This window comes from Anser brachyrhynchus, assembly GCF_964034855.1.
Source record: "Anser brachyrhynchus genome assembly, chromosome: 10".
NCBI lineage: Eukaryota > Metazoa > Chordata > Aves > Anseriformes > Anatidae > Anser > Anser brachyrhynchus.
The window spans coordinates 7,804,325-7,825,520 of NC_137705.1; the positions used below are offsets into that span (position 1 = coordinate 7,804,325).

The 21,196-nt window shown below is 44.9% G+C and overlaps 1 protein-coding gene across 13 annotated transcripts in view; it reads left to right on the forward strand.

Annotated features, from left to right (window-relative positions):
- The window catches only part of CADPS (calcium dependent secretion activator), a 202,782-nt gene that overhangs the window by 95,946 nt on the left and 85,640 nt on the right, over positions 1-21,196 (forward strand). For all 13 annotated transcript variants that reach the window (XM_080605730.1, XM_080605738.1, XM_080605735.1 and 10 more), the window contains exons 8-11: positions 2,466-2,605; positions 4,850-4,916; positions 13,206-13,314; positions 14,167-14,379. In XM_080605730.1, the coding sequence (XP_080461856.1) occupies positions 2,466-2,605; positions 4,850-4,916; positions 13,206-13,314; positions 14,167-14,379 (529 nt within the window). The remainder of the gene's footprint in view (positions 1-2,465; positions 2,606-4,849; positions 4,917-13,205; positions 13,315-14,166; positions 14,380-21,196) is intronic.

The following is a 21,196-nucleotide window of genomic DNA, read 5'->3' on the forward strand; positions in this document are numbered from 1 at the left end:
GGCCGTGCCAACGCGCTCGAATTCCCGGTCCAGCGGGAAGCCATCACCCAGGGTAAGCTCCTGAAATCCCAGGAATGCGGGCCAGCAGCAGCGGGCGCGGGGCAGCAATTTCCTCTGGCCAGCGGCCACCGGCGCTTTGAGGCGGCCGAACTTCAAAGGGACGCTCGGGGTGCCTGGAGCGGCCGAGATGACGCGTGTCCGATCGGGCCGCATCGGGATTTCTTTTTAACGAAATAAAGAAATCGGGAGCGCGTTAAGCCCCTGATTTAGCTGTTCAAATGGGTGCAAACCTGTCTGCGGAGAGAGAAGTAAGTCTCTGAGGAGCATTTCTACACAAAAACACCCATGCTTAGCCGCCCTTTTGAGAAGCAGCTTTGTGCGCTGCCAGGCGCGCACAATGCTCACTTTCTATTGCAAGTGTTGAGCTGGCAGCCGGCCGGCACTCCTCATTGCACCACTTGTGTCGAAGGGAGAGCTGGAAATCGCTCCCAAGCCCCAAACTGCTGGATGGGCAGCTGAAGCCATGGGAATCCATCCTGGCCCTATTGAGGCCAGTGGCAAAGTGCCCGTGGACTTCAGCCAAGCCAAGGCTTCATCCACTGAGAGCAAGGAGGGGAAGAGCCATGAATTACAACAGCACCGCACAAAGTTTATGCGCCTTTCGATGAAAAAGAGTTAGAAATCAAAATACAAAGTATCCCAAACACCCTGAGTGGCTGCTGCCTCGCAGAGAGATGAGGTTTAATGTAAGGCCATGGTCTGTGTGCTTGCCTGGCCTGCCTTGCAATGGGGATGCCTGTATGATGCACAGAGCTTGGGCGTCCAACTTCATCATCCACTTCTCTAACAACACCCCATGTGCAGGACTTGTTTCTTTTCTTCAGGTTTTGCTTAAATACATTTTTTTCCAAGTGTTAGAGACCAGTATTGCTCAGTTAATCTAGGTAACTAATAACAGATTCCTGCCAGAGAAAGCATGAATGTAACCCAATAAACGATGCTTTAAATAATGTTGATGAATAAGGACAAACTCCAGAATCTACTGATGTTAACCTCAGGCTTTGGAGGAGACAATGAAATAATTTTTAAAATCCTTTGTCAGAGGATAATAGTGTCAAGAATATTTTGGTGGCAGGAAAAAAACAACAAACTACTTTGTTGACTCTGCAGTGAAGTTGAGTATCTGGAATATAACATTATAGTCTGGCTGGCGTTTGGCAGGAGCACGGAGTGATGGAAGCACAGCAAATAACAAGGATGAATGCTGCCATTTGTAAAAGAGCCTGCTTGCGTAAAGGTTAATGGATTTAAAGGAGATTCATCTCACTGCAGGACAGTGGAGACTAATAAATTTGCTCCAGGCAAAGTCACCTCTGAGAGAGAAAGTGTTGGGAGAGGAATGGGCATAGGAGGGAGAGGGCATCATTCTGGTGTGAAGACAGCTACAGCTCTGCTGTGCTTTTCTTCACACATGGACACACGTCCCACAGTCCCAGGGGTAAGCTACGTCAGAGGACATGTGGAAGCACGAGGAGAAAGCTGTGAATGCTGTGTAGTTCTCGAAGAATATTCTGTGGCTCGCTGGCTGAGGGGGATGCCCTGCTTTTGGGGGGTAATGAGTGAGAGGAAAAGCACAGCTATGATCGGAAGGGATTACTTGCCTCTTGGAGCCTTTTAGTTTCTTTGATTTGCCAAGCATTTCCATTGGTATTCATCTGCACAGCTCCACTGAAGTCACTGCTGTCGCATTGATTTACCTCAGCTGGAGACTGCCCCATCATTTCCTCTCTGCACGAAATGGAAGCAGAAAGTCCTGCAACGACCGCTGTCGTGATATGTGATGCACGTTTGATCTGTTGTCTTAGCACAGTCAGACAAACTGACCTATCTGCAGCGCTGCCTACTGCATACAGGCTTACCAATAAGCAAAAAAACAGACCATATTTACCACAGCCTGGTGGTAGCAATTGATAAACCGTTTTAGGTAAAACTCACTGAAGCCTTCAAACAGCACACCTCACGTGGAAATGTCAGGAAGCCTAGCGGCTGACGGTATGGCTCTGAAAGCAGAGTATTGTAGGGGGTAACCTCAGCAAAAACTTGTTGCTGGTTTGCTCATCAGATCAGTCCACCATCACTTCTAAGCTGGTTTACCTGCACAGCTGCAAGCTTGTTTATTGCTCTCTTTCCTTAAATGACTGCAAGATGGGAACTGATAATGCAGTTCTGTTCCGCACAACCCCATGAAAAACAGCACAGCAGATAGAGGAGCCAGAGAATATATGAACTCATCTCAAAATAATAAGCTGAACTTTAAAACAATAAAGAAAAGCTAATCTCAGTGATGTGTGTAGTCATTTCCACACTGACTTTTAGGAGAAAGGTAGCTCATCTCCTGTGTTTTTGTTACCCAGTAAAACCCACTTTATGAACAATTTTAACATTGTTGATTTTGACGCTTGCAGGTTGTTCTCCACCCTACTCCCAACAGCCCAAAGCAATCAGAGTGGCACAAAATGACAGTTTCCAAAAACTGCCCGGATCAGGATCTGAAGATCAAGCTTGCCGTACGAATGGATAAACCTCAAAACATGAAGCACTCTGGGTAAGTGTCTTGATCTGAACTCAATTTGTTTTGCATGTGCATTAGAAAATTTCTCTTTTTTTAAGATTCTGGAAGAGGAACTCTATTTTTTTCTCAAGATCACTGGAGGTCAAAAGAAATTTAAATATAGAATCTGCATTAGTTCAGTCATTTTTAATTCATTTTCCATATTCTTAGCTAGTCTTTTTAATGCATGTCAGTCAAACAATTTAAATTTTAAACAGCATTCCCCAGGAAATTGCTGGTTTATTTTCTTCCTGTAAGGAAATAAGAAGCAAACTGCCTGCCTCTCTTATTGATAGGTTGGTATAATTTCCTAAGTTATTCTGTGTTTCCCTGTATTGACTTCTCAGAACTAAAAAATCAGTGCACCTTCCGCTTGAAATAAACTCCAAAGTGATCATCATTATTTATACAGAGATGCACAGTGCAACTGAACAGCGGTTGCCTGCAGCAGGTCAAGAGAGTGTAAGTAGGACTAATGAAGTGGGATGTTAAAAGGGAAACTTCTCCCCTCCATATGTCAGTATCAGAGGATTTGGGGCCAGGGGATCCCAAACTGTCTCCCCTGGCCTCCCCCTTCATTCCACACAGGGGCAGAAGAGGTTGTGACATTGTAGAGCAAAAAGGAAATTTTTAAATTCAGGATTATATAATTCCTGTGCACTTTAACGTGTCCTGAGTTGGCCAAAAGGGAATCATTCCTGTCTTTTCCTGGTGCCCAGAAGCAAAAGCTGATGTACGCTTTTCACTGGTAATGCAATTACAAATTAGATCATCCTTGGGAAGATCTAGCTAATGCCATTGGCAAGGCTTTTCTCTGTTTACTCTTCAGAGCTGAGGATGTGATAAAAAATAGAAACTATCTAGGAAAGTCACTGCTTTGATTAACTCTTTCTCCAGTATGTTTTTGGTGCTATAAAAGTAACTACTTCATTTTTGTTTTCAGAATGTTTTGTTAGGTTCAATCCATTATTAGATGGATTAAAACAATCATCTTTCTTTTAGTTCCTTTTCCTCATCTTCCTGTCTTCTCTGCTAATGAGATCAGAGCCAAGAGCCAGATTTGGCCAGTTTAATTTTTCCACCGTGAACACAGGCACCAAAAGCAAAAAAGAACAGTTCACCCATCATACCTGTTTCTTTGAGCATATCTGATAGCAATAGGGCTGAGCACTCCTGACTTTTCTCATCCTGTTTCCAACTAACATTTAATTAACAAGATGGTGCTGAAAGCTACATGGATTGTACTATTAGCTTGCTTTTGTAACTGAAGTTATTTTTCTGCCGGGTTTAGTGGCAATAGTAAGACAGACAATTATTTCCCTGTTCTTGAACTCTAAGCCAAGGACTCAGTGCCCACATCAGCACAATACTTGGAGTTTTGTGGCTTGAACATTCACTAAGACTATGTACATATGTTGGATCTCTTCCTGCATAAAAAGCACTAGCATAACCAAAAAGGAATTGTTTTTCTATTTATTGAGCCAGAACCAAAGTAATTATAATGATACATAAAACGTATTAGTGTTGAACAATGTCTTTGTAATTACTATGAGTCTGGTGCTGCTGCTGTTTTTGCCAGTGTTTGTATTACAGTGTCACAGCAGCTGCTTCATCACAGAGATTAAATGCTAATTTTGACATTAATTTTAAAAGTTAATTCTTCCTTTGTAAAACACAGTAAATTCACTCCTCCTCAGAAATTATTCAGTTTGCTCGTAGCCAAGCGATTTCAAGGAATTCATCTTCAGCTGTTCAGCGAAGTGACCTGCTTTAGTCAGTCTGGTGTGTGCTGGGGTCCTTGGCGCTGGTTTTGCTGCGGTAAGGTGCCCTCTGTTTGACACCTCCCCTCAGCCAAATGGTTTTGTGAAGGCTTAAAGCAACACTTGGGCTTCCTTCACTCAGTTCTTCCATTGAAAATGTATTCTGCGCCCATCTGACCACATAGTGGCTATTCACTGGCATTAAAGGGCTTCTGAATTCTGAGCAAGCTGTAAGAGACAAAAAAGAAGAGAAAAATAATACTGTGTAACATCAAGACTCTGGGAGTTTTTTATGTCTCTCTCTTTACAGGTTTTTTGTTCAGGCTAGAAGTAAACACGTTCAGTAATGCTGCCAAGCTTGAGAGTCTTGTAATTACTCCTGCTTCTGCATTAACTTCAGTTTCGAGCTATAAAGAAAAGATACCGTAAACAACGTCTTGTCACTTGTGTACTGAATTCACCGATTCTTTTCTCCTAGATATTTATGGGCCATTGGTAAAAACGTTTGGAAGAGATGGAAGAAACGCTTCTTTGTCCTGGTCCAGGTAACAGATTTAACTAGAAGTGATCTTAAATTACAACAAGAAATAGTTAATTCTTATTTGTTTGTTATTTGTTTATCCTGACCATTTTCACTGCTGTGTTACTGATGCAGAACTGTGGTTTAGCATAGGTTCTTTGTTAATTCATACATCTTTTTTCTTTTAAATACGTACATCTCAAGGACAACCCAGTTGCAGTCTCTATTTAGGAGTTTCTTGATGCAATGCAACACTCAGTGAAATGGAGAAACAATTTTAGTGAGAAATTTAGTGAGATGAGGAGGAAACTATGTCTTGGCTGGAGGTACTTGGGTGTGAATGCTCTCGTTTGAGCCTCCAGGTAAAATTTCAAGTCCCTTGTAGCCTACAGAAATTTTATCATTGACTATGTCAGAAGTCAGTATTTCATTCTCGATGATTATCTCGTCTTCATACTCATATATTCATTGATGCCTCTCATTGTCTGTAGCTGTCATTGATCATTTTGCAATGTCTTTCTCCCTTTTTTCTCTCTTCGCTGTTTTTTGGGATTTTGGGTGTGGGTTGTTTTTTTTTTGATTTTTACTTTCTTCCCTCCCAGTTCCAGTAGACCTGTATATTTGACCCTGGTTAATAATTTCAAGTAAACAGGCAGAAGATGTCTTATACAAGCTAAAAGGATCTGGTCAGTACTTGGCATGTTGAATCTTCCCTCACCTTCCCAAGGGCAGCTGAAAGCACTGCGTAAATCACAGAAGTGTGGGGTCCTGGTTTGGGTGGCTCTGTCTTCACAGTAGCCTGATAAACCACGCAGGGGGTACTCTGGGGTCCTTCTCTTCCCTCTGTCGTCTCTGAGTTCCCCAGGGCGTGTTGTCTCCAAGTACGTGAAATAAAACGTTTGTGCAGGGTCCTGCGGTGCAAGTACCACAGAGATGCTGAGATGGAGTAACATGGGATCTGTGCGTAAGATCAGGGAAGGTGCAAACCAGAGGCACCAGGCTCCACGTTTTGGATGAAGTGTGCTTGTGTGCTGATTTTCCTGTGCGGGTAAAGGCAGGAATCCATGTAGTCCATCTTCCCCGTTACACAGCTGGCTTCTCACTTCTCTGGTCCCAAATCACCCGGTGCAAACTGGTGAGTTTGGTTGGAGTTAGGTTTAACTCCAGTTGTCTCAGTAGGAAACTCAATTGCAGTTTCTCCATCACTGCTGGCTTCCATAGCCCTAATCCATGTGGCAGATAAGGAAATCCATCCTGGGGTGGCAAAAGGGATTTATGACTGCGTGACCCATGCAAACAGAAGCCCGTTTGGACTGACCAGCTGCATACCTAGTCCAACAACCAAGTTCAATCAGCAGGGACAGTTGAAGCGCTTGTTTTGTACTCCAGATGGGGTCGAGATGGCCACAAAAGGGAGGGAGTTAGTGTAGAGAGCCACAGGAGATGCCTATATCTGCCTAGGAAGTGTATTTAGATTTAGGTAAAAATGATGGGTGTAGGGTTGTTGTAATCCATTCCCAGCGACACCTGGTTTGCAAATGGTCTCCATGCAGGGACCAGCTAGGTCCTGGGTGGGTGCTTGGCACCTCATGGGGGGACCCAACATCTTGCAGGGCTAGGCTGCTGGAAGGGAATCCCAAAGAGCCAGCAGAAGCCATAATTTGGGAGAAGCCTTTGGGGAGTCTTGTACAATGACCCTGTTCTTCTGCAGGAGCTGAGGGATTGCTTCTCTTTATTAAGGTCTGTGCTGAAGTTAAAAACGCTGTGACGATGTGTGATCACCTGTAAAGCAGCTGGTATGGCTTGTCCCTGGCAGATTAACTCGTCTCCTTTTAACCAGGCTCTCAGGGCCTTTTCCCTGTGAGCAGGGGTTCTCCAAGGGCCCTTCTTCAGAGAGGGCCTGTGTGTGACAGGACAATTCCTCTTTCCTCATATAGCTTCCCCCACAAATAAATATATCAGTATTCTTGTGTGCGAGGGTTTGCAGGTTTGGGCATTAATCCCCATGTCTCTCTCAGGAGCCATTTGTCCAGCCTTTCTGTGGGGCTGCACTTACAGCTCTCATTTTTAGCTGCCATATATTTCTCAGCTTGCAGTGGAATTGAACTGCTCAGTTATTCCATGTTTTCTCCTGTTACTAGGTCTGTATTCGTCAGTTGGCATATACGAGCAGAATTTGGCCAGAAAAGCAGTTCATTTGAATAAGATGAGCAGACTTTTGCCCCCAGAGAGTCTCTGTAGCCCACCTCAGAAATTCCAGCTGCCGCTGCAGCTTCTCTGTTATGTTACCGTTTGCTCAACATTTGGTGCAATGTAAAGTGTTCTGCCGTACATCAAATATAAACAAGAAACACTCTCTATGCAGTCCCTCAGATGTAGTTTGAGCATATTGAACATGTCAGCAGGCAATAAAGATGGAATAAAAATACTTTGCTGTCCGTATGTTTGTCATTTGCTTTTCATGCAATGCAAAGGATGGGTGCTGATACGAACAGGGATTGGCAGCAAAGGTGTTGATGTCCAGAATGCTCTGAACTCTGCGGAAGCACAGACAGGGAATAACCCTGGCAGGAAGGTGAGCCGGCTTACTTACAGAAAGAATGGACGAGGAGCAGCCTGCGTGTCAGGAGCTCAGGCATCAACACCAGGCTCCTGCTGGCACCGGAGCCAAGAGTTAGAGCCCATAAAGTTCCTGTGGGGTATTGTGGTCAGTGCGTGAGACGGCTAAGAGGACAGGGATCTAAGTCTGGATGAATAAATGTTTTCTTTCCTATCCCTTGTCTCTGTCCCTTACCTGTAGCATCTTCTGCTGCAACTCCATCTCCTCTCCCCTCCCTCGCGGAGTAACCTCATCCTCCAGGTCCTGTGTCCTCTCCTGCCCCGCTTTCCCCATTTCAGGTGGAGGCAGCTGGTCCAGCCTCGGTTCCTTCAGTGCTGTGCAGTGGTGTCTTGTGCCAGAGGTTAAGAAATTCACGGTAATAAATACTCAGACTCTTCCTAGCCATCTAAACAAGGCTCAAAGGTGCCAAGCTGCATAGGCGGCACCGTGGAGGAAGGTGTTGATGGCAGTTTGGCTCTTTTCTGTCAGCGATGCCTCGCCGGGATGAACGGGGGCTTTGCACATGTACATGGAAAAAGGAGCTCTACAGGGAGCATTCCCACTGCGGCTTGGCTTCTGTAAGCCCTGGAGAGAAGGGGAAAGGAGCAATAACTCACTTGTAATTTGGGTGGAATAATCCCTCGCACCTTCTGTGTCTGTGTAGCTGCGAAGGCAGTACAGGAGATGGTTTGTTTGGGTGTAGTGGGTGAGAGCAGTTCCTTTGTCCCACTCCTGGAGCTGAGCCCTACCTCTTCAGCACATGCCTTGCTGGGGGGGCTTCGTTCGCCCCCCGGTAAGGGTGGGCAGCGCGGAGCAGCTTGCAGAGCCAGTGCATGCGCTCCTCCAGCGTGCACCCATGCGACGGAGGGGATAGTTTCCTCTTTCGAGTGAATCGCAGTCCTCTCTGCACGCTGCCCACCCTTCTCGTAGACACCCTTTGAGATGAGCAGCAGAAGAGCAGAATACTGATTAGATGTAAATTACATGGCAGAGACTCGTTACTTGCCTAATTTTAAATCCTGAGATATGCAGCGTGAAAGCGATGGCAGAATATGGCCCTGAGCTTGGATGGAAATGGTCCGCAGCATCGCAAGTGAGGAAAATGCTTCGTAAAGGCAGCAGTCATGCCAGTGGCGGTGGTAAGCGAAAGCAGTGGGACAATTTAGGGCAGCATTCTCTGTGACTGGTTAGAAAAGAAATTGTACATCCAGCACACACGTTATCATTGTTTCCTAAGTTGCTATATCGGCTGCCTGAGCACAAAATACGATTTTCAGCCAGTTTGTCAATTGGACCCTTGCTCACACGAAAGCTGGGATTTCTGGGAGCTGACAGAGCCTGTATTAATTCTTTGCAAGGTCTGATGTCCTCTACTGGCAACAACACTATTGCTGCTTTTGGTGGGCTTGCCAGCTTTGCAATAGGAAATCTCTAATGATTCTTAAGGGCAAATGAATTAATTACATCGAGATTTCAGACTGAATCTGTTTTACTCTTGTCATAACCCCATTTCTGTGCTCTGGCAGCATATGGGAAGTAACACTCCATGGTACCTGGATGACATGTCTGCTGAGTAGCTTGAAGCAGTTTTCAGCTGAGTGTGTCTGATGGTGTTTGCAGAATGCTGTTGGAAGCAGATCAGCTCTCTGCAGATTAAAACCAGTTGCAGTGTCTTTGCCTGGATCTATTGTTCTAGTGACAGACTCCCTGCGCTCGTTATAATTTAGACTAATGGTGACAGCTCCTGCTTTTAGCGAAACTCAGCTGACTCGGGATAAAATGAAATGAAGTAAGTATTCAGTAACTCCAGATAACCAGCAGAACTGGAAAATAATTTGGCAGAATTGCAGTATACTACACCAGCAGTCCTAGATGGTAGTCCTCAGGTCAAGGTGAATGACCCATAGCTGGTCCCCGTCATCGTACTAAATCATGTTTTCAGCTAGACCCTCACTGAAAACTGGGCGTAGGTGGTGACTCCTGAGAAACCCTTGGGTGTTGATGATACAAAACGTTTGGGAACTGCTGGTTGAACAGCCGCACAGCTGGCTCCACCTGGCTGAAGCAGAGCCTGCTGTCCTGTCTGCACGGGGCGAGCTGCTGTAGCGGGCACGGCTTCCCATCCCGCAGACCTGCCTGAGGAGAAAACACGCACACCTCCCACTTGGAGGCTAGGACAACTGCTATGTGCAATTGTTTAGGGATGAACGGATGTGCTGAGATGTGAAAACCGTTGTTTTCACATTTGTTTCTTTAAGCCAGATCATTTCCTCTGCTCATTTGTGTCAGTAAAGGGCTCGGGAGGCAACATACAGCTGCAACCAGAGGACAAGAGTCTCCCATCAAAGTGGAAAGCTGTATTACAACTGGCAGTATCTTAGCACAGTTTCTCTCCCTTGGGACAAAATGCATGCTGTTAATCTAGGAAGGGTCCATTTAAGAATTTAACCCAAGCGGGGCGGTGTTATGTCAACACGGGGAAAGGGGGAGCGAATGACTGAGCTGTGTGGTGCTCGGAGTGCGAGGGATGACAATTAACAGGTTTGAGCAGGATTCTCGGGCACGTGGTGCTGGCTAGGGCAGGAGTACTTGGTGGAAAAACAGGGATGAAGTCAGTACTGGTTAATACAGATCTACTGTATGTATTAATCAGTCGGGTTATATAGCTGGTGACAGAATATGGTCAAGTGCCAAGAAAGTCAGATCTAATTTAGCAGTCTGGGAATAGTGAACTTTGGCATTTGTCTCCAGCTGTCTGTTTCCCCTTTTCTCAATTTCTTTGTCTTTTTCTCTTTTTTTCTCCTACTTTGTTCCTCCTGTTCTTCTGTCTCAAATTATTTTTCAAAGCATTTTCCCTTTTTTGTAAGGAACCAGCCAGGGCAGCCTTGGATTACTTCCCTTCTTTTAGTTTCGCTCAGTTCAGCTTCCCTAGATGCTCCTTTCCTGGCCCTCATCTTGTCCCTGGATGAAGTCCCAGTTGCTCTGAGAGTTTGTCCCTCCCTGGGCAGAGATTTCTCCTCTGTCTTCCTTCGGTTTCCTCTCTACCCGTGTTTTTTTCAATTACTCAAACCATTCATCTCGCCCATCCCATCTGCTCGCTCTCATATTCAGCTATGGTTCAGTGTGAACTCAGCAGGCTGTAAGATTAATTTCTGCTATTAACTGTTTCACTTGTCTGGCCACTTCTAAGCTGCTGCAGAAGGCAGGCCCTGTAACACGCCGTATTAGAGGACTGATGAGAGGCGAGCTGCAATCTCCACTTGACCCTGCAGCACTGCTCAGCAGCAATGCGAGACTGGGACATACCGCGCTTCCTAGGATCTCATTTTGTAGGATTTTTCTTTAACATCACTCATAAATGGAAGGAACCACATCTCACTGGTAGCCAGGGCATCAGTTTATTTCTGACCCCAAGCAGTAAAGCTCTAGGCTGCAAGATATGGCATGTCAGCCCTTGAAGCTGCTAGCTCGAGTTGTTTCGGTGCGGGCACTCTGCACGGCACTGTTGGCTCCTTTTCCAGAGGACATCAGCAGCAAATAGCTGTCTCCTCCTTCCAGCCTGATCCGAGCTTGCCTGCTGCCAGGCTTATGAGTGACCTCTTGGGCAACCTGGGGCTTGGGCTTTGGGCTCGAGCTGCATTAGTGGAGCAGCAGTTGGACGTGATCCCAGAGGAGAGCTGGCCCCACACGTTGTAGACTGGCCTGTAGGTGTCTGTTGGAGATTTCTTGTAGTAATGATGTAGGCCAGCTTCTTCCAAGGGAACCATGTGAATGCTAACAGGAGAGAGCAGCTTGCTTTGCACCTATCCCAGCATGGCTCCGCCAAAGTCTTTCATCCACACCTCTTCTGTAACTTTTAACATGAGAGGTGTAAGCTTTGAAAAGCCTCTGTGTTTCCGTCTGTTATGGTTGTGTTGGTATGGTTGCCTTATCGATAGAGAGGAATAATATTTACTGGGTTCAAAGATGAGGTGAGTTATTTGTACATGAGGAGGAGCTGGAAATTCAGACCTCATCTTCAGAGCCAGAGCAGAAGAAACTCTGACCTACTGAAAGGATTTTACCTGTTGCTAAAAGTTTACAGGATTAAAAAAGCATTACTTGTATCAATGTTTTCCATCAATGTCAGTGTAGATTAGCAGGAAATCATTTCAGGAATTGAATTTATCTTGTAGCCCCTAAGTTCAGGCTGTCTAAGGCAGAGAAACCAAACCCCTGCCATTCAGACGAAAGCAGCAGGATCTTGTCGTAAATAAAGCTCATTCCGGAGTTTGTCCAGGAGATGGCAGCAACATACTGCACGTCTGACTGAATGAGCAGGAGTCGCCTGAATGTAGTGCTGAGGGGCACTGGGTTATTTTTAGATTTCTTTGCGTTAATCTTTTTAATTTTTGTGTTGCCGGTACGAGGGTACGCATTCAGCGTGCAATGTGCACCGGTGTGCTCCTGCTATTGGTCTGTTACGTGTCAATCTTTCATCCGAGCTGGTAGCTCGAAGGAAGATGCAAGATGCTGAAAGCATCACTTTTAGTCCTACTCCCACAAACGTGTTAATGATAGGGTTTATTCTTAGGTGGTTTCTGGAGCTGTTCCTGGAGGAAGGCTCAGCGCAGGCAGGGGCTGCCGAGAGCGGGCTGGCAGCTAGCGGAGGCCCGTAGAGGGCAGCAAGATACCGAGCGCCGGCTGGGGATGCTGAGCCAATAGACGGCTCCCCCGATTTAAATAAATGACATTTTATTAGCGATAGATGCCACCAAAATATATGTTGGGTGTGTATTTATAACAGAACGGTTTCTCTGGAGTTTGGAGGCAAAATCCCCCAGCTGCTTGCTTGATGCAGAGGGAGCAGCTGCTCGCGTGAAGCCCATCTTTCAGGATCTTTCCCAACTCCCAGAAAATGATGAGTACGATCCTCTGCCACCCACCAGAGTTTTAAAGATCCCTTGGAAGTCAAAGTTTCCTCCAGAGGTCAAGAAGATGTCCACCCTAATAAAATTACGTAAGGCGTCCGAGATGTGACACAACCTTCCCAAAGTCACTTGAAATCATTTGACAGTAAATTCCCCCGTGAGTTCCTAGCCTGGAGCACGGAGAATCCTCCCTTCTCCTCCCCTCTCCTCTCCGGCCGGGCTCCTCGCCGCCCATCCAGATCGCGGCGCGGGGAGCGCGAGCGGGGCCTTGATGCGGGCTGATGGCCTCCCGACGGCGATGGGAGGGCCTGGCAGAGCCCCCGCAGCCGAGTCGGCTTCCGTCAAGAGCTTGACATTGAATGCATAGTGTCATGCAGATGGTACCTCAGAGGAGTGAGAGCTGCCATTTACAGCAGTGATGACAACAACTGCCGAGATCAGTGGGATCTTAAGATTGCTTTAATATGACTGGCACCTAGCAATTTAGCTCGCATTGTTTGTGACAGGGTGTCACTCTTGCACTTGTCTGGGGATGAGTGATAGAGTTTTTTAAAGCGTGGCGCTCCCTCGTCGGGAGGAAATTAAACCCCTGTATGTACCGATGCGAGGAATTAGGTGCCTGCCTCGGTAGGGGATGTTAAGAGAGTGCTTTGAGAAAGCGTGGTAAAAGTTTAGCGTGTCTCATAGGCAATGACTATCAAAATGACCCCACACACCCCAGTCCCCGTAAACCACATTCGTAAGCAGCTTGGAAATGCCTTGTCGTGGTCACCCGGTGCCATCTTAGCTTTGTGATTTCCTCCAGGTTAGTCAATATACGTTTGCTATGTGCAGCTACCGGGAGAAAAAAGCCGAACCTCAAGAGCTGCTGCAGCTCGACGGATACACTGTGGACTACACCGACCCGCAGCCAGGTAGGGCAGCCGGCCGCTTGCTGCCGCTCGGGCTCGCGGCGCTGAACGCAGCTCCCCAGCTGGGATCCTCCCTCCCTGCTTGCAGCTGAACTGTGATCAGCATTTATTGTAAATATGTTTGTGTTTAGACTGATCATTAGCTATGCATGACTTTACTATAAATAGATGGAAGGAGTTGCACAAGAGGAGGGAAAGACTCGTCTTTTCTGGGGAGCCTAAGTGAATTAGATGCGTACATCCCAGTGCAATTTGGCTGGGAACTGAATGCACAGATTGAGTGATAATCCTAACCTCTGCCTCCAGATTATATTCTCTAAATAAAAGGTTAGCAGCTGTGCCTGTCCTTATTGTAGAAAATATTTATGGGACCGACCCAGCATTTTTGCCTCTCCCATTTTCTCTCTGGTAGATGTATGTGAGGGGAAGGGGCAGGAAGGCCCCAGGTACCAGGAGGTGCCTGCTTGTGTACATGGTGCTGGGACACTCCTTCAAGCGGAGGAGCACCACCTTTCTTTTATTTCAGAGGGTCAACACACTGAGCGTGTTGATCCTCCCCATGCCCTGGATAACGGTGTCCCCCAGAGGAGACGATAAAAGACATACTAGGTTTGTCATCAAGAACTTGATACCAGCTTTATTCTGATGGTGGGGAGATGGGAAGAAGGGCGCTGAATCGGGGCAGAGATGGAAACGAGCATCCAGCCAAGCAGCTTTTGTGCAGGGCGAGCTCTGGGTTCGCTGGGGGGCACCCAGAGCGGTGGGGCTGTGGGTGGCCGGGGAATGCCCATTGCCAGCCTCAAAGTCTGTGGAAATCCGGTGCCACTTTCAAAGCCTGCCTTCCTCTCCTGGCAGGTTTGGAAGGTGGCAGAGCATTCTTCAATGCCGTGAAGGAAGGAGACACGGTGATTTTTGCAAGTGACGATGAGCAGGACCGCATCCTGTGGGTCCAAGCCATGTACCGAGCCACCGGCCAGTCTCACAAACCTGTGCCGCCTACCCAAGTGCAAAAGCTAAATGCTAAAGGAGGAAATGTTCCCCAGCTAGACGCCCCAATCTCTCAATTTTGTAAGTAAATAAGTTCTCCTAGAGGGCAGAAGTCTTTGATGGAAAGATTTTCTGCACTGATATAAATCAATATTCACGCACGTGTTTTTGATTCCAAAACAGTTCTTTTTCGTTACCATTAAGCTGCTTTTTACATCAGTGGATCCAGAACCAGTTAATGTGTGTGTTTAACACAACCAAGCCCAAGAAACAAAATTCCTTGGGGAAATTGTCAATGATTATTTGAAAGTGCAATACTTGATAAATAAGAGACTGGGATCTGAGAGCCCAAGACCCGACTTGCTTTCTGCAGACACCCGTTTTACCCCCACACAATAAACTGCAGACCGAGATCAGAGCAATTCATTAATGCCATTAGTCGTCTATCAAATGTATCACGTGCTCAGAACTACAGGTGCAAATCTTGCAAGTATGAAATGCACACAAAAAAAGAGGTCTACTGTTGAATATTCAACTGTAGGAAAACATATGGTATTTTTAACAGGTTGCTTTGCAGGCCAGTTAGATGTGAATTTAAAGCAATCATCTTTTAAGTTGTAGTTATGCAGCATGTCCTGTGCAGTTATACCCAGTTCTGTTAATTTCAAATTTAGAGCAATTTGTTTTGTCTTGAAAATGTAGTTTGATTCTGAACCAGACAAATTCTCTTCGCTCATTTTTTTTGATGGAACCTCGGTAGCACATCTCAAATCCCTTTGTGGTGTAACATACAGCAGTTCTCGTTCATTTCAGCAAAAGTGAGGAATTAGTATGATAAAATAGAACTAAAATAAGGAAAAGTGTAAATATTAGTAAATTATAATTTTATCAGATTTTAACAGTTAAAATAGTCTCTAGGAGGCTGTTTTGATTTTTAATCCCTTGTTATAAGGAACTCAGAAAATCTACCCCGGCTTACAAATATCATCTGCACATCTTTTTTATGGGTTTAACTTCTTCATGGCAATATTTATAAAAAATAACAGTGCAAGACATACATCTGTACAATCAATTTTAGAGCAGAAAACCGCTGTTTGCCCTTTTTGTGTGTGTGTCCTCCGCATTTCTGCTTATGTTGGACTCCTGTCTGCCTCGCGTTGCTGCTGCTGTGAATGAGGATGTAGCATGATGCAGCTTGGTAGACACATAGGCAGTATTTCCATTTCAGTGCCCCTCATCCTGTTCATCCCATTCAAGTAACTGATTTGGGGGGGGGGGGGGAAAGGTGTAAAGGATTGGGGTCTGGAGGGAAGAACACATCTTAGAAAGCCAAGATGGGAGGTAGGCATTGGCTTCCTACTAGTGGGTTGTGTTTACCTCTACCCAAAATGTTGAGTCAAAAAGTTGTAGGAAATACCAGGCACTTTCTGCTGGAGTTTATGGAGTCTTCATTTTGCCAGACCCATACGTGGGGTCTCCTGGGGGAGGAGGGCAGATCTCTTTCTCAGACACATCGTAATTGCCTGGCAGCACCTGCAGCAAAAAGCCTGTCAGGATTTTGGGGAAGGAAAGGAGGTGCTCAGGGCCATGAGGTGTTGTCACCCTGCACAGCCAAGTGCTGTGTGAGTGAGGAGAGCCAAACCCAGACTTAGGTTCCCTGGGAGATTTCACCCCAGGACCTGCAGGGCATCTGGGGGTCAGGATCTGACTGGTTTCCCTCACTCGATACCAGCTCCAAATCCAGATCATTCAGCCTCTTCATGCCACCACCCTCTTTCCATCAGCAACGTGTCTTCCTCACAAGCTGGGTGGCTTCAGGCTCCCCTTTTTGCTGGAAAACCCTTCCAGATGTGTTGTGCCAAAGCGTGGAAACCACTCGGCTCCTCACCCTGCTCACGACTTGCTTCTTCAGCATCCACCAGGCTGTGCAAATAGTGCGTTTGTTCCTCAGTATTCCTTCCTCCTCCTGCTTTGGATCTGGATCCCTGTGGAACCTCTTGGTGCACCGAGTCTTCATCCTGCAGGAGGAGGAGGGGTGCATGCCGCAGTATCCCATCATCTCAGCAGCAAGGCCTGCTCGTTTTTCATATTTTAATGTATGTATGCAGCGATGCTCATTGAAAAAAGTCATTGGGCACAGCAGTTTAATAAGAAGCAGCAGAAGTGAATCATGCATGCCACACATGATGGCTTATCACGAGTCTTAAATACACAAATACACTTCTCAGCTCCTTCAGTCTTTAAATTCAATCGTATCAAGTATTGCATTTTTAAAGGGTCTTGGTTTGTTACTGTTTTTTGTTGTTGTTGTTGTTTTAAAATTATTTTTATTTTTTGACCTGCAGAAAGGTAAGGACTTTTGCAAGACGTTTTATTTATCTTTATACGTGTCATATTTTTGTGCTTATTAGAGGCTATGGTAAATGAAGGGTTTGCAAAGAAGTAAATGTTAAGCAGTTTGATGAGTAACTGTCGTTCTAGCATTCATGTTGTAGCAGTCCGAGGTGGCACATGCGCATGCATGCACATGCAGAGAAAATCCAGCCTTCCATTCCTGTAACGGAGCTGCCTGTTAAACAAACTTGAGAAGAACATATTTTGCTGTTTGAGAAACTTGGGAGCAATAGTGAATTCATTTGGTTCCCGCCTCATTCGAATTAATAAATACAAACTCAGAGCACTACTGAAATTCTCATCGGGCTTTCAATAGCAACACTTGTCTTGGAAGTAAGCAGACAGCTCCGAACAAGGGTGGAATATATTTTATTTGCATTTGAAGTACAGAAAAAATAGATCCTGCTATTCATTAATTTTTGTATGAGTACAGTCCTTTTTATGTGGGTGAACAATCCCTGTTAGAGTGAAAAGTTTTGCTTTTTTATTTTGCTACAATTTGAAAGAAAAAATCCATTACCGCAAAGTTGTGCTTTTCTCCAATATTTGCATTATAAAAGAAAAAAAAAACTGTTCTTGTTTACTGTTGAAATCATGCACAGTATTATGGTCAATAATGCTGCCAATACATACTACACCTTTTGGCAATATTTAAGCTTCATAAAAGTGGTCACTTGTCTGAAAGCACCAACCTTTGTTCGTTCTGTGTTAGTGATGCATTGAACAAAATTCCCAAACATGCTCAGCATTCATTTTTTTTTGAAACCGTTTTCTTTTTAACATGAAAGATTGGTCAGTAATTGTCTTACGTATCACTTGTGGTTATATTTCATTTTTAATGTCTGTTTATATTTAATGACCGTTAATCACACCATATACAAAGAGTTGGTTGTTTTGCGAATTTGTAATGATTTGTTCCCCCATAATAAGTAGCTAGGTTTATTGAGCTTCATAAGAAATTTTTCAGCTGTGTTTTTTTATTTTTCGTTGGTTTGGTTTTCTTTTAAGTTTCTTTTTCATTCTTTGCTTGAACCCAAATATTTAGCTGCTAGGTTAGGGCTCCTGTCTGCTTTCCTGAGCCTTGTTGCTAGTCTTTATGTTATTCTGGTTTGTTCCTTCTTACCCTGCTAACTTCTAGCTGGACTCAAGGGTAAGTGCTTCCCTGTAGCTAGCACAGCTCAGATAATCAGACTAGATTATCTGACATATGCAATGTGCTTTTTCTTCTCTTAAATCTTTCTCATGTTTAGATTTTGTAGTACAAACTTTCCATGTTATTTTCCTGAATTTAGGTTTGAAATGTAAGTTTCCATACTGAAATTAGGATGCATGTGATGTTTGCATAATTGCCTTCTCTCCCTGGCTTTCACATTGGCATCAAGTGATCCTCTTAGTAAAGCCAATCATTAACATTTCTATTTTTCATTCCAAGATGTAAATATTAATTAACATCACAATAAAACTGTAAATAATACCTTCTTTTGTTTCATGGAATTTACATCTAGTTGACTGCTTACTGCCTGAAAACAGATCATTTTGCACTCTCACAATATCCTTTCCTTCCGTTCCGATGCCAAGCTTGGTGCAGTGCACCAGCATGCGGGGCTAACCACGGACTCCTCAAAGCCTAGCAAGGTAGGGCAGGAGACCCGACGAGGTCTAGATGAGGTGCAGGACTCCACAGAAGCCAAAAAATGCCCCTCCACCTGCACGCATGCCTTGTGAGAGCAAGCCTGAGTCATCCAGGTTTGGTAGTTTCCTCTCAAGTCAACACAGCAGGGGATGATTTTGGCAGCGAAATACGTCAGGCACAGAGGGGCTGCTGCTGTTCCCCCAAATAATTGTAAAAACATCTTTTAGTGGGGGTCTCAGCCACTAATCAAAGCAACACTTGCTAAAGGATAAAGCAGAGGAATTATTATTTTGTCCAGTATCGTTACCTTTTCCTACTGGGACATCTGCTTTCAAAAAGATAAAAGCACAAACTCATGCTGTAAAAGAGCTTCCCTTTAGTCTTTGTTCAGGCGTAAACACATACTTAAATACACAAATCCTCTGTTGGTGCCAAAAGCTTGCTTCTCTAATACCTGGTGAGTGCCTGCTTTCCTTAGGAGGGAATAGCATCAGTGGGTCATGAGAGCTGGCAAATATGTATCCAGAGTATCTGAATGCAATTATGAGAAGGAACAGGTGGTGTCATCCCTCCTGGCCATCAGTCGAGACTCCTTTTTTCTCCTTTCGCCTTTTGTTTCTTTTTCTTCTTTTTTTTTTCTGTGTGTGAGTATGTGCGCGTGTGTAACTATACCCCTGGGTAGCAGGCAGAATTCCTTCTCAGCAGACACTTCCTTTTTTCTTTCTTTTTTCTTTTCTAAATGTTTGGATTTCCAAAGAGGATTCTTACCAGACTTTACCGCAAAAAGTTTAATTTGATGGAAATACAGATTTTTGCCACTTTGAAAGAAAGAAAGAAAGAGTGAACGAATGAATGAACTTGGGTCTGGCAACATTACATGTATTTGCACTACAATGCATTGCTATCCTGTTAGATTTTTTTATTGGTTTTGTGCTTTAATTGCTTTATTTTTGTTAGATAGATAGAGATATCATGAGAACGCTGCTGTGTCTTCTGTATTGTCAACTTGCAGATGCTTCATTGCAGGAATGCAGAATTAAAATGTTAATTCAGTTCTCACACAACTTGCATGAATTTGAAATATAGCCTGTAAATCACTTCAACATGCTTTAAGAAGCATGGGGCTCTAACTTATGAAATATAAATTCGCAGGGTTCCACAGTCATCCAATTCAAAATATCTTTAAATAGCTATAAAAAAGCTGCAAAACAATGCTCTCTGTTATAAATAGCTGTTCTAAAAATGTGCTTCTAACTTACTACACGAGGAATTATATAAGTGCATAGTACAAATTCTTATTCATTTAACAACCAAACGTCAGGTAACGTAGGTTTCAATTCAGTGCACCGTGTGTCTGGTGATGTACAGGAAAATCCTTAACCATTTCTTAAAATTGCATCTCGAGCAGGAAGGAATTTGTTTGCAGCAAGGGAAAAACAATAAAACAAAGGAACAAGCAGCCGATTAAATTTCAAGCTACCTTCTAAGATGGAACAAAATGAAAGAGGAGGCCGTAGGCACCCAGCTGAGGGGCGAGCTGAGCCGGCTGAGCGCCGGGGCTGCTGGCAGGGCGGCGGCAGTGGGATGCAGCTCACCGCGATGCTGCTCGCCGCGATGCCTCTTGCCGCGATGCCGCTCGCCGTGCTGTGCACAGGGGGCGCAGCCCGGGACACGCACGGTCCCCTTTCGGCGGTGGCAGTGCCACGGTGCACCCGAAAAGGGGACGGGTAAGTCAGCAGCCATTGTTGCCAGCAGCTTGCCCGTAAGCAGCGCTCTTGGCGTTTTTAAGCCTGGCACGTTATCTTTCCCCCAGAACACCGCTATCTGCTTGTAAAGCCTCTCGCTCCACACGGCCAAACAAAATGAGGTTCCAGGCTCTTCCCCTCCGTACGTCTTTCACAAGTTGCAGCCCGAGCGTGTAGCTAGCCCTGCGCAGTCAGCCAGAGCACGAGGGGACCTCGCCGCCCCTTAGAGCGCCCAGTCGAGGGTGGGCACACCGCCGCCCCTCACCCCCGGGACAGGAGAACTTCTCCCACTTGCCCGACCACCATGCCAGTGAAGACTTTTCTAGACGTATCTGTAAACGAATAGCTGCCATCAATCATTGTCATTCCTTTATTTCATGTCTCCTGATGAGGTTGACTAGTGTCATTGTTTGTTACTGTCCAAACCACATCTTCATTCTTGTAATGTCAAGCAGATATGACAAGCACACATTTTCCAGATGAGTAAGATACAAAGTCACCTTTTAATTTACACTTGTTTGGTTTCGGTTTTTTTTTGTTGGTTTTTTTTTTGGTTTTGTTTTTTGTTTTAATAAACAAACATGTCGTAAAATTTACTGGATTTTTAAGTTGCCTTTGGTACTAAAAGTCATTCATTAATGAAAAGAAAGAAATCTGGAGTAAAAAATTCTTACAATAAAATGGCTACCTACAGCCTTTTATAACAAGAATTCTTTTATGGAGCTTGTCCCCCAATATTAACTTCATCACTCGCAGAGCAAAATCTGCCAAAATCATTACTCTAGCCAAAGAAATGCAGAGAGCAGTGAAATACATTTAAAAAACAAACTAGCAAACGAACAAAAAACCCAAGAATGAGATATTTGACCGTTTTGTCTCTTCCTTTTTAAACAACAGCTAGATAAAGAGGAAGAGAGGACATAGGACAAAATGGTGGGACAGTTCTTTGGTTTTCATTGTTGTTGTTGTTGTTGTTGTTGAAGTCTTTGTGTTCCCGACACTGGCAAACCTTGAAGGGTCTGATTTCAAACACTTGCACAGGGTGCGTGTTTGACGGAGGGCTAGTTAATGGAGTCAGTGGAAAATGCAAACTGGATAAAGATGAACAAAATGAAAAAGGCAGTAG